The sequence below is a fragment of the Colobus angolensis genome, unplaced genomic scaffold (assembly GCF_000951035.1).
Source record: "Colobus angolensis palliatus isolate OR3802 unplaced genomic scaffold, Cang.pa_1.0 Scaffold139, whole genome shotgun sequence".
NCBI classification, from domain to species: Eukaryota; Metazoa; Chordata; class Mammalia; order Primates; family Cercopithecidae; genus Colobus; species Colobus angolensis.
The window spans coordinates 452,962-465,816 of record NW_012114477.1 but is presented as its reverse complement, the minus strand read 5'-3'; the positions used below and the strand labels follow the sequence as shown (position 1 = coordinate 465,816).

Sequence of the window (12,855 nt, the reverse complement as noted above, 5' to 3'; positions counted from 1 at the left end):
GCCTCAGCCTCCTGAGTAGCTGGGATTACAGGCTCCCACCACCACACCCAGCTAATTTTTTATATTTTTAGTAGAGACAGGGTTTCACCATATTGCCCAGGCTGGTCTCAAACTCCTAACCTCAGGTGATCCACCCATCTCGGCCTGCCAAAGTGGTGGGATTACAGGCATGAGCCACCGTGTCCGGCCTAAAGTGGCTTTTTAATAGAGTATGAGAATTAACTGAGCTAACACGTAGAAGGCTCTGGGCACAGCTCCTGGCATGCAGCAAGCGTGATAAACATAGCTATGGTTTGTGTAGGAGACAGAGCAGATAGAAAGCCTTCCTTGCTCCCAGAGGTGGCAGTTTGAGAAAAGAGTATCATCTTTTTCTCACTTTGTATGCACATATCTGTACATGTACCCGCATGTATAAATAGTTGACTTTCTGTCTCTCTCTTAATGTAATAGAAATGCAATCGCTGTATATCCATTGGTCTTTGTCTGCTTTTTTTCTCCCTGTAACCAGGGGTGATAACTGGGTCTCAGGTCAGCACGTGGAGACCTCAGGCTTTGTTACAGCATCTGGTTTCCCATGTCTGGTGGCTCCATAACTGTTTAGGCTGTTCCCAGTTTTGTGCCATTTCTGCTGGTGCCACAGCAGGCACCTGTCACGTCTGCATGGGATGACTGGCCGAGGGCTCTGTGGAGCTTCTCCTGCTTCATGGGCCAAACCGAACCATCCCTTCTCCCAGCCCACCTCCAGGGCTGTACCTAGGTTGTTTCCTCTTCCAACACTGATTCTGGTGTGGCACAGAAAGATGAAGGGAATTCCACAGGGCCCTAAAATGAGTTATTGCCTGGTCCTGGCCCAGGAGTTTCTCCTTCTGGCGGTCTGGGGTGGGGGCAGGGCTGCAGCGAGCAGGGGCCGCACTATGCTTGGCATAGGAATCTCTGTGATGGCTGGGACATTCCAGGTGCTCAGCGGCCCTCAGCCCTGCACAGGGTCACGGGCCCTGTGCTTTTCGCAGGGGCTGGAGAAGGAGGGAAGGTTTCAGGTGACCCTTCTCAGCCTGGGTCCCCCACCCTTCCCAGACTTTCTTCCTGCCCTCAAGCCTGGGGTCAGCAGGTTCCCAGGCCGGGGTCTTCACAGAGCCACAGACCGTGGCTCAGGGAGATGAGGAGACGGGAGCTGAGACTCTGGGATGGAGTCAGAGGCTGGGCTAGGCCATTCATGTTGCTGGGTTCAAATCTGGCTCCTCTATGCACCAGCTGTGACATGAGCAGTTGTCTTCACCTCCCCAAGCCTCAGTTTCCCCTCTGTAAAAATAGGGTGGGGGTACCTTCTTACCTTCCTCCCTCACCATTAGAAGATAGTGTAAATAACCCTTAGCATACAGTAAGTGCTCAATATGTGCAGTGCACTCTGATTATTAGTTGGCGTTTTTAGAAGTCAGTCCTCTGGGCTTGGGGCATTGATTACACAACCCAGCCGTCCCACAGAGGGGACATGGGGATGAGTGAGACAGGGCCTCTCCTCTTGCATGCTGGCGGAGTGGGCAGGCACAAATTGGCGGCTTAATTCAGCGTGACAGGTGTGCAGATGCTGCGGGAGCCAGGGCAGGGCACCACTGGAATTGCTTGGGTCAGGGTGGAAATGGGAAAGGATGGAAGGAATAGGCCACGTCACATCCGGGCTTTGAAGGTAGGAAGTGCCACGGGGAGAAGCAGAAGAAGGGCACTCCAGGCAGAGGGCCTAGCACCAGCAAAGGCCTGTGGCAGGTGTGGGCACAGGAAATCCTGAGGGCTGGGGAGTTGGGTAGGCAAGGCAAGGATGTAGGCAGGTTTCCATTCTGTGACATTCCCTCTAGGGAGGGACCGAGGGGCAGATGGAGAGGCCACTCTCTGCAGTTGTCCAGGCAAGAGCCAGGCAGCGATGGTGGCCTGGATGGGTCAAAGTTGGAGAGGAGAGAAACTGGGGAGGGAGAGCTCAGGGGAAGATGGCCCACTTCCATCTTTCCCCTGCCGTTCATTCCCCAAGACCTACCGAGAGCACTCAGCACAGCCCCACCCCCAGGGCCATGACATCCACCCCTCAGCCACAGAGACTCCCACCAGCCATTTGGGCCCAAATGACTTTGCAAGCTCAGGGGGTCTCTCTGCCTGGGGATTGAGGGTTCTTGAAGAGAACACGGATGTCCTCACCCATCCTCCCGGAGTCCCCGGCAGGGGACCCTGCATGGTACCTGAGTATCCTCTCTTTGGGTCTGTTTCAGGAACTGGTGCTCCTATGTGGTGACCCGCACCGTCTCATGCCATGTGCAGAATGGCACCTACCTTCAGCGAGTGCTGCAGAACTGCCCCTGGCCCATGAGCTGTCCGGGGAGCAGGTAAATGAGGTGGAGAAGGAGCTGATGGCATTCTAGGTGGAGGCACAGTTTGGGCAAAGGCCTGGTGGGGGGACTGCATGGGGAGTGTGGGGGAAGACTGGACCCCAGGGTGGGTGGAGCAAAGGTAGCATCAACTGACACCATTCTCAGCCTATCCCCTGTGCTGTTGAAGCACCCTGGAGGGCTTCCTGGGGGAGGGATACACCATTGCTTGCATTCCTTTACTCAGTGAGTATTCACTGCTGGGCTCAGGCCAGCCCAACCTGCAGGGTCTTCCTGTCCAGCTGGTATCCAATCTCTGATCCCTGTGGCAAGGTGGTGGGGGGATGGAAGGGCTGAATCCCAAAATGCAGGAGGAGAGAGCCTCCAAAGGGAACTGGAGGCAGCAGAGGATCCTGGGGGTTCTGGGTTTGTTCCCATGGGTATTCAGGGCAGTGGGCGAGGTCGTGGAGGACCCTGTCTCAGCTGGGCCACCTGGGGACTCTTTCAGCTACAGAACTGTGGTGAGACCCACATACAAGGTGATGTACAAGACAGTGACTGCCCGTGAGTGGAGGTGCTGCCCTGGACACTCGGGAATGAGCTGCGAGGAAGGTAGGACTGCCCGGCTAGCTCCCAGAGCCCCGCGACAGCAGGCCAGATGCCTCCTTGCAGGTGCATGGAGCCGTGAACTGTTAGAGAGTCATGCACAGTACCGTGCCTGCTGGGGCTAGCTGCACAGAGCCCGGCTCAAACACTGTCAGTGCTTGTTGTCCCCCACCGCCCCCCACGGTGACCGCTCGCCTCTTGGGAGACTTTCAGGACCCCCAGAAGAATTTTATACATGCTGCATAGCTCACATTTTAAGTCATGCCATCCTAAGTCTTTCCTCCACACTCGGGGAAAGCCCATCCAGACATTTCCGTGTGACACGGTAACAGACATTATGGGGAAGCAGAGAACCATTTTAGTCAGTTCATGGGTCAGAGAGGTAAGAATGGTTTTACCTATCCTGCAGATGAGGAAACTGAGCTCAGGTAGGGGAGGGGCACACACGTCTGTCTGTCTGCCAGGCTGTACTCTCCACCCGCTCTCCAGGCTCCAGGGATGTGAGGGCTTGGCTGGGTCCCTGTGTGCAGAGCGTGTCCCAGGCTCAGGGACTTCTCTCACCCCACCTCCTTCACTGTGTGTACCTCTGGGTGGCTCGGGGCTGAGCACCCTGCAGGGGCACAGAGGAGGCAGCCTGGGCCTCCCAGGAACCTGGCCACACTCTCCCCTGCAGAACCCTCTCCTCTCCTCCAGGCACCTGCCCCACTGCTGAGCAGCCCAGGCCCCTCCCACCCTCACTGCCTGGCTGAACCCATGAGCAGCAGATTATTGAACACCAAGAGCTGTGTTTCCAAGCATGGTGCTAAAGAGGATGGGCTGGCCCAGAATCATCCTGAGAACCAGGCTCAGAGACAGCTCAAGGGACAGAAGCATTCACAGCCCCCAAAGCAGCACATGAACGTGAACGTCAGTCTCAGGACATACCCCAATTCCAGGAACATAAATGTGTGAAAATGTAGCCTCTGACTCGAAGGAACATGGTGCTTCCAGAAGCCATAGCTCACAGGTGTTTCTTGGGAGATTTGCACACTTCACTTCCCGGGGACCCTCAACAGCCCAGTTCACAGATAGGGTGACTGAGGTCCAGTGAGGTAGAGTGGAGTGGCACACAGCCATGAGGATAGTGTTCAAAACTCACCACGCAGTGGGGAGAGGTCTGGCAGGTTCTGACATGGGGTAGAGGAGTACCCAGTGAAGTCGGGGAGAAACTGAGTGGCTAGAGGGTGTGCCAAGACGCCCCACGCCAAACACCCCTGCAGAGGGGCAGCCACAGGGCCGATGTGGGAAGCTGGAGCGGTGGACAGATGTTTGAAGGGGAGCCAGGAATAGCACCTTCTTGTCGCTGGTGGGAGGGAGAGGGGAAGGCAGGTAGGGCCAAGGGGCAGGAGAGCCAGCCAGGAGGGGCGGCTGCCAAGGAGATCACAGAGGAGCTGCGGAGGGGAGGGCCGAATCCCCGGGGGCATGGGGGCCGCCTAGGCCAGGCAGGGCCTCTCCAGACAAAGGCCATTTTGTCCCTGGCTCCCCTCCCAAGGGCAGAACTTCCTGGTCTCTGGGGCCTTCAAGGAGCAGGTGAGGGAGAGGACAGGTGGGGACAGCACCCATGCCCTTGAATCTAGCTGCTGGAGGCCGTGACTCCAGGAGCTAGGCCAAGGGCTGGGGGCTCTGCTGATGCTAAGGCAGGGGCATGAGCCAGACAATGGAGCCAGGCCAGCTCCCTCTGCGGGGCCTTCAGGTCCCAGCGTGGGTATGGGATATCTGAGGCTTCCTGGGCCAGGCCAGCTTTGCTGCACACCAGCTGCATGGCCTTGGGCCGGGGACTTCCCGTACGTTGTGCAAGTTATTGTGCAAGGGCCCTGGGCTTGGGGGCGCTGCACTCCAGGAGGCAGTCTTCTCCTGCCCACTCGGAAGGAAAGGCACCATCACTAAAAGGCACCAAGCTACTGTGTATGCCCACAGCAGCCTGGGCTCCCCCGCTTTCAGCCTCAGTGTCCTCACCTGGGAAGTGGGCAGGATGATAAGAGTCTGCCTCCCTGGGTATTGCTAGGATGAAATGTTGGAGACTGTGGAGGAAAGGGAGGTGGGTGAGTGGATGCTTCCACTATTCCAGAAAACTCTGCTGGGGTCCTGGGAACGGGGAGCAGGGAGGCACAGGGACATTGCCAGGGGACCCTGGTCTCTGCCCTTCCTCCCACAGTTGAGTTCAGGCTGGGCTCCCCGGCTGCTTCCTGTGCTGGTGCTCACTCTTGTCACCTGCCTAGCGCTGTCTCTTGACCCTGGAGCCATAGAGGTGCATCACGAGGGCCAACAGGGCCCAGGGCAGCCTGCAGTGGGCCAAAGGAGGAAAGGGAACACCTGCCATTCCGGAATCCAGCCCTAAATCAGCTGCACTCTGCTGTGTGACTTGGGGCAAGTCACTTCTCTCTGAACCTTGGCTTCATCTGGAAGTCACCCAGCATGAAGAAGTAGCACTCATGATTGGCTCATGGTAGATGCTCCACAAATGTCTTCCGCTGCCATCCTGCGTCCCCACCACGCACCCCATGCTGAGGATTCCATGGCCTCCTGCCTCTGAGACCCCACTTCACAATCAAGAAACGGACCTTGAGTCTATGTGAGGCTGGTGGGCTCTAGTGAAGGACTTCACAGCGCTGGGCCCTGGTTTTCTGCAGAATAGGGATGTTCACTTTGTGACAAATGAGGATTGTCTCATTTGATGTCCATGGCAACCTGTGGAGAAGGGGCTAGAATGGGCTCCATTTTACAGATGGAGAAACTGAGGCTCAGAGAGGTGATGGGACTGGCCCGAGGTCACTCAGCTGGTGAGAGCCAGGATCGGGACCTGTCTGAGCAAGCTTTTGTGCCCCCAGGCCTCAGGAGGTGGGGCTGGCAGAGGCTATCACCTGGCCCCCTTTCATCAGAAACAATAGGGCTTATCAGAAACAATGGGTGAGGAAGAACCAAGGCCAGAATGCCTAAGTGGGCCAGGGAGGGGTGGGCGCAATGCCAGGGCCATGTCAGGAGGGCGGGCCGAACCCCACAATCAGCTTTTCTGGGCCTGGGTCTGACCCCCTGAGTACCTGGGCTGGTGGGCTCTGCTGACAGTGGGGCTGCTGCAGTAACCCCCATGACACCCTGCCTCTTGAGGCTTCCTGCAGACAGATCAGCCCCGCTGTCCGGATGATGAAAATGAAGCTCAGAGAGGGTGTGGGTCTCACATAAGGTCACACAGCAAACAAGTATTGTGGGCAGGTTTTTCCCCAGGGTGCCGACCTGAGTTCTGTGGCATCCCCCTGCCCCAGACCCTCCTGCAGTAATCAGGACAAGGGGAAGGAAAGCTGCCACGGTCCTCCGTGCTGGGCGCTGCAAGCCATACCCGCCTCCCCCACCACGGGGGCCATCACGTCGTGGCACAGAAGGCCCAGATGCAGAAACTGAGGCTCAGAGAGGGGAGTGCCTTGTCCAGGGGAGCAGTCTGTGAGCTGAGGAGCCGTGCTCAAACCTGGTCAGTCTGATTGCAGCCAGGGGTCTTTCCCCTGCAGCAGTGCTGGCTGAGGATGTCCCTGGGAGCCTGTTCAGAAAGCTGGGATGCTGTGAGGCTGGCGGAAGCCAGTCTCAGCCCCAGCTCCTCCCAGATAGAAAGATAGAGAGGCCGGTGCTCCCTCCCCTCCCCTCCCTATGGACCCCATGGAGCTGGACTGCCTCTGCTTCCCCCTCATAGGTCCCATTGTTCCCAGCATACATATTTTTTCCCCATCCATGGTTATTCACAGCCCTTGTCTTCCAAGAAGAGGAGCCAGAGAGGGGACACTTGCCTGAGGTTGACCACAAAATAGCCTAAGAATGGGCCAGGCACGGGGGCCCACACCTGTAATCCGAGCACTTTGGGAGGCCAAGGCAGGAGGATTGCTTGAGGCCAGGAATTCAAGACTAGCCTGGGCAACAGAGCAAGACTCTATCTCAAAAAAAAAGTTTAAAAATTAGCTGGGCATGGTGGTGCACACCTGTAGTCCTGGCTACTCGGGAGGCTGAGGCAGGAGGATTGCTTGAGCCCAGGAGTTCAGGTCTGCAGTGAGCTGTGATCCTGCCACTGCACTCCAGCTTAGGTGACAGAGCAAGATCCTGCCTCTAAATATAAAATTTTAAAATAGCCTTCAAACAGACTGAGGTTCTAGCCCAGGCCCTTCCTGGGCTCCTTGGTCTCTTCTACCATCCAGGGCTGGGCACTCTCCACACTCATCTCTTTCATCCTAACCAGGCTCCGGGTATGGTGCTAAGTCTGAGCTTTACTTTGCAGATTCAGAATCCAAGGGCTAACCACTGCAAATGCACCCACATCCACCACCCAGCCACCCCACTCCTGGGAGTCCCGGCAACCCCCACCTCCTGCCAGCCCATCCTGTATGCCCAGCCGACTGTGTGGCTGCCTCCTCCACTCTCTCAGCCCCTGCCTGCATCCCCTGAACCTCACCCTCCCTCTGTTTGAACCCCCTGCCCACACCGGCTTTGTCTCTCATACATGGCCTTGGCAGTGGCCGGCAAGTCACTGCTCTGCCTGCAGCCCTCTGGGTGCTCCCACCTGGCTAGGTTGACCCCCATCCTGCCACCGTTACTCCCACATCCCCAGTGCCTGGCATGGGCCACATATAAAGTGAGTGCACAGGAATTGAATAGGACCTTTGCCTGTCCTGAAGAGGAGGCCAGGCCCGACATAGACTAAGCCTTCCTGGAGGCTCCTGATTGAGCTGGAGGGTTCTTGGAGCTCCCAGCCCCAGCTCTGACCCTAACCCCTGGCTCTGGCCACCAGAAGCAAATATTTACATTTGCAAAGTAAATTCCTTGCAGGAGACCCGGGCTGGGGCTGGGAAGGCTGCCTCCCTATGGCCTGTGGTTGCTAAACCGAGCAGAGCAGATCTGGGGGGTCGGTTGTGAATGAGGAAGCCCTTCCTTTGGCTTCTCTCCAGGGAGAGAAAGTCATGAGGGTGGATCCCAGGGACACCCCCAGATTTTCACACCCCTAATCCCCAATTTAGGGCAAGATTGGAATCCCAGACCCCCTTGTCCCACTGCAAGGACAGAGGGGAAGCCTCTCCCCTCTGGGCCTCAGTGTTCTGTGTCGTGAGGTGTCGTGAGGGTCCCGAGAAGGGACACAAAGCTTCTTAGCTCAGGCCTGGCACTGGGCAGAGGGAAGAAGAGCTGCTTATGGGGCCCAGGGCTAGAAACTACAGACAATGCTGACCGTGTGGAGGTCAAGATGTGGAGGTCAAGACGGAGTGATGAGCTTCGAGGGGGCTTTGACACTGGTAGGTGCACTGGCCTGTTTGGGAAGGCTTCCTGGAGGAGGTGATATGGGTGCAGCAGCTGTAGAGATTAGGAGAGGGCATGGGGTAGGAATGTGCATGTGTGTGTGTGTATGTATGTGTATAGGGCATGTGAGGACCTCCCAGATGGTGGGAAGCAGCCCACAGTCAGGCTCCCAAAGTGGAGCTGGGGTTTGTGGTCCTGGGACCAGCCTTCAGGGCCTCCCTGGGAGGACAAGGTTGAGGCTAGGGAGGAACCCTTCAGTAAGGACCACCAGGCTGAGATGAGGAGGGTCTCAGCTCACAGAGGCCTGTTTCAGGGCCTTTGACCAAACACCCGTGGGAGGGATATGACATTTGTTTTGTTTTGTTTTGTTTTGTTTAGAAGGAGTCTCGCTCTGTCGCCCAGGCTGGAGTGCGGTGGCGCGATCTCAGCTCACTGCAAGCTCTGCCTCCCGGGTTCACGCCATTCTCCTGCTTCAGCCTGCTGAGTAGCTGGGACTTCAGGCGTCAGCCACCAGGCCCGGCTAATTTTTTGTATTTTTAGTAGAGATGGGGTTTCACCGTGTTAGCCAGGAGGGTCTCGATCTCCTGACCTCTTGATCCGCCCACCTCGGCCTCTCAAAGTGCTGGGATTACAGGCGTGAACCACCGCACCCAGCTGGGATATGACATTTTTGTCCAACGGCAGATCTCCCCACAACCTGTGGCTTCTTCCTTACTGGAATTTTGTGTGCTACAGGGTCATTTTACAACCTGCTACATCCCTTAAAATGTTTCTGTCCATTTCTCAGAATTTTGGGGGAGTTTTTGGATAACTTTTTGTGAATCTTGAATCCAAACCCAAAATTTTCTGGTCTTTTGAACAGTTTTGTTATTTCTTTAAACTCTTTTCTTTTTTAAATTTAAATTTGCAATTACTCTGAGCATTTGATGTCTGTGCTGCTGTCAGACCATGTTTTTATTTGTTTTTCTAATTCTTTCTGGCCCCTGGAAAAACATCGAAAACAAACTGGTTGAAAAAGAATTTCCAACCACAAGTTTACAGATTAATAACTCAGGGACACTCTAGTGTGACATTAAAACATTTATGCTGATTTTATTTTTTTTTAGATAGGGTCTCATTCTCAGTGCAGTGGCATGATCACAGCTCACTGCAACCTCGACCTTCCAAGTTCAAGCTATCCTCCCGTATCAGTCTCCCAAGTAGCTGGGACTACAGGCATGCGCCACCATACCCAGCTAATTTTTAAATTTTTTGTAGAGACAGGGTTTTGCCACATTACCCAGGCTGGTCTCAAACTCCTAGGCTCAAGCAATCTGCCCACTTCAGCCTCCCAAAGTGCTGGGATTACAGGTGTGAACCCCTGCACCTGGCCCATTTATGCTGACTTTATTTTTATTTTTTATTTTTTTGAGGAGTCTTACTTTGTCGCCCAGGCTGGAGTGCAGTGGTGCATTTTCAGCTCACTGCAACCTCTGCTCCCGGGTTCAAGCGATTCTCCTGCCTCAACCTCCCAAGTAGCTGGGATTAAAGGCACACATCACCACCCCCAGCTAATTTTTGTATTTTTAATAGAGACAGGGTTCCACCATGTTGGCCAGGCTGGTCTCGAACTCCTGACCTCAGGTCATCCACCTGCCTCGGTGTCCCAAAGTGCTGGGATTACAGGCGTGAGCCACTGTGCCCGGCCTATGTTGACGTTCAAGACAGTTGTGTCTGCCTTATATTTGGTTTGCTTGATCGAAATTTATTTTCAGTTGGTAATTCATGTATTCATCAACAAAAGTTTTATAAATGGCCGGTCTCGGTGGCTCACGCCTATAATCCTAGCACTTTGGGAGGCCGAGGCAGGTGGATCACTAGGTCAGGAGATGGAGACCATCCTGGCTAATACGGTGAAACCCTGTCTCTACTAAAAATACCAAAAATTAGCTGGGCATGGTGGCATGCTCCTGTTGTCCCAGCTACTCTGGAGGCTGAAGCAGGAGAATCGCTTGAACCCGGGAGGTGGAGGTTGCAGTGAGCCAAGGTTGCACCACTGCACTCCAGCCTGGGTGACAGAGTGAGACTCCGTCTTAAAACAAAAAAAAAAGTTTTATACATGAAGCCCATGAGATCCTACTGGGTGCTGGGCACTTTTGTAGGCCGAGCACAAAACAGACAAGGTCCCTGCCCTAGTGGGGCTGATGTTCCAGCCAGGAGGCCAGATGACAGGCAGTGGCCTGGGAAACTGGAACACGCTAGAAGGTAGATAATGCAATGGAAAAAAAAAAAAAGAAAACAACAGCAGAATAGAGAGGAGGGCAGAAGCGGATAGGAAGAGCAGCTGAAGCTTCATCACAGAGGAAACTCAAACATCCCCACGTTGCGAGAGATGGCCGCTTCTTTTGGTCAACTTTCCGAAAAGAGTACTAAAATGACATCACATCTCTACCTGGAAGCAGAAAGAATGAAGAGCGCTTGGTGAGGCCATTTTTCTCAGGCACCAGCACTCCTGCTGAACATTGAGCCTCCCTGCAGGGTGCCCCCACACCTCCACCAACCAAAAAAAGAAATCTGGCCCTGGAATCAGGCCGACCTGTGTTCAAATCCAGGCTTGGGACCGTCCCGCAGACAACCGATGACGAGTCACCTCTCTTCTCTGCCTCATTTCTTCCAAGCGGGAAGTGAAGCTGATTGTCATTTACTCATCCACCTTTATCTGAGCATGGGCAACAGAGAAGAGGTAGCACAGAGCCCTCGGTTTCCCCACCTGGAAAGTGGAGGTGGTACTAGCACCCACTCACTGTTAAGACTATGTATGTGAAGTGCTTAGAAGGTGCTAGGCCCAGGGTACATGCTAAACAAGAGTTATCTGTTCTGATTATCACCTTCCTTGTAGGATTGAGCCAAGCTATACAAGGTCCTTCACATGGGCATGGTTCACAGTGATGTCTCCCCTTCCCAGGGAGTTCCCAGTGCCGGCCCCAGTCCTGGGCTGGCAACCCATCTTCCTCCATCCTGGGTGAGATTAGCCCCCTGTGCCTGGGCAAGTCACAGGCCCTTAAGGAGGGTGTGCTGGGGATGCAGGCTCAGCAGGAGTGGAGGCCCCACAGTGGGACCCAGAGCAGGGCCTGGCAGCCTCCACTGGGGGCTGGCCAGAGGGACTCGTCTGGTTTGAGTTCCCGGCGCCTCTCACTCCCTGCATCAACCCACAGCCCTGCTCCGAGCTGCCAGGCCCACGCCTTATTTGGGTCTTGTCTCCCCCCAGACAACATTTTGTGGCCTTAAAAGGAAAGCCTGGGGGGCTAAGGGGGGCAGTTGCCAGTGCTGTCTCCACAGCCTCTCCAGCTGTGCCCCCGCGCCTGGTTTGGCCAGTCCATCCCTCCAGCTGTGGAGAAAACCAGTCCCCCAAAGCCAGGCCAGCCAGGGTGGCTGGGATGGGTGGGGTGGGGGGTCCTCCTTGGGAAGGGGTGGCAGCAGGGGTTGGCCCTGGAACTGGCTCCCCTTGCCCTCCCAGGCAGCCAGCCTCCCTCTGGTTTTCATTTAAAACCAGGTCTGGATCCACTTCAGTCTCCTCTTACCAAGCCAGGCAGTGAGAGTGTGGATGGCAACAGTCACGGCGGCCATTTATTGAGCACCTACTGTGTGTGCCAGTCCCTGTGTGTGCACAGTGGGCCCTTTGCATTCATGGCTGACCTCAGGCCTCACCCCAGCCTGGGAAGTTTAGAGACCTTAGAATCCCATTTTACAGATGGGAAAATAAGTCTAGAGAGGACAAGTCATGCAGGACAGTAAATGTCAGGGCTCAGACCCAGGCTTGTCTGAGCTCTAAACTCTTAGCCCATGAGGCTGGCTGGGGTTGGGGTCGTTGGGGAAGTCCTCAGCCTCATCCATGGCCCCCGCCCCATTGCCAGCCCCTCTTCCCAGCCCTATCAGGTGGCCAGCCTTGCTCTAGCTCAGCCCAGTTCATGCTGTGTGACTCAGATACATTGCCTCTCCTTCTCTGGGCCTCTATGTCCTGTGCTGAGGGGAGTAGGGATCCCTGCTGGGGCTACAGTGGTGGGCAGGGGGACCTGAGGAGGCAAGGATCACACCCCAGCAGGGCTCTCACCCTCCATCCCTCAGTTGCAGGTTCCTCTGGCTCCTTGGAGCCCATGTGGTTGGGCAGTACCATGCGGCGTATGGCACTTCGGCCCACAGCCTTCTCAGGTGGGTCCTGGGGTAGCTTCTTGGGGTCCCCTGGGCTGAGGGAGCTCTGGAGCGGGCTCAGGGCAGTTTAGTAACTGTCCTAAAAGCGAGCAGGTCTGGCAGTGGAGGGTCAAGGACAGTAACCGTCTCCCCACCCCGCGCTCCCCAGGCTACAAAAGTTGCTTTGAGGGGCACAGAAAGGACCCCAGAGGGGTATCTGACCTGGGTCCAGACACCCCGAGACCCATGACCCCTGGACTCTTGCAGACGCCAGTTCAATCCCTCCGTTTCCTCTTTTTATGTAATCAGCACTTTTCTGAGTGTCAGCAGTGTGTGAGGCTCTGTGCCAGGCACTTCCCATCAGCAGCTCATTTAGACCTCACAGCTGTCCACTGCCCTCCCATTGTCCCCTTTTTTTTTTTTTTTT

The 12,855-nt window shown here is 55.5% G+C and overlaps 1 protein-coding gene across 2 annotated transcripts in view; it reads left to right on the top strand.

Annotated features, from left to right (window-relative positions):
* EMID1 (EMI domain containing 1) overlaps positions 1–12,855 on the top strand; it is a 58,909-nt gene that overhangs the window by 7,073 nt on the left and 38,981 nt on the right. Inside the window, exons 2-4 of one of the 2 annotated variants that reach the window (XM_011934813.1) lie at positions 2,256–2,369; positions 2,860–2,963; positions 12,372–12,449. In XM_011934813.1, coding sequence (XP_011790203.1) covers positions 2,256–2,369; positions 2,860–2,963; positions 12,372–12,449 — 296 coding nt within the window. Of the gene's footprint in view, positions 1–2,255; positions 2,370–2,859; positions 2,964–12,365; positions 12,450–12,855 lie in introns of both variants that reach the window. The other variant, XM_011934812.1, reaches the window with a different exon arrangement.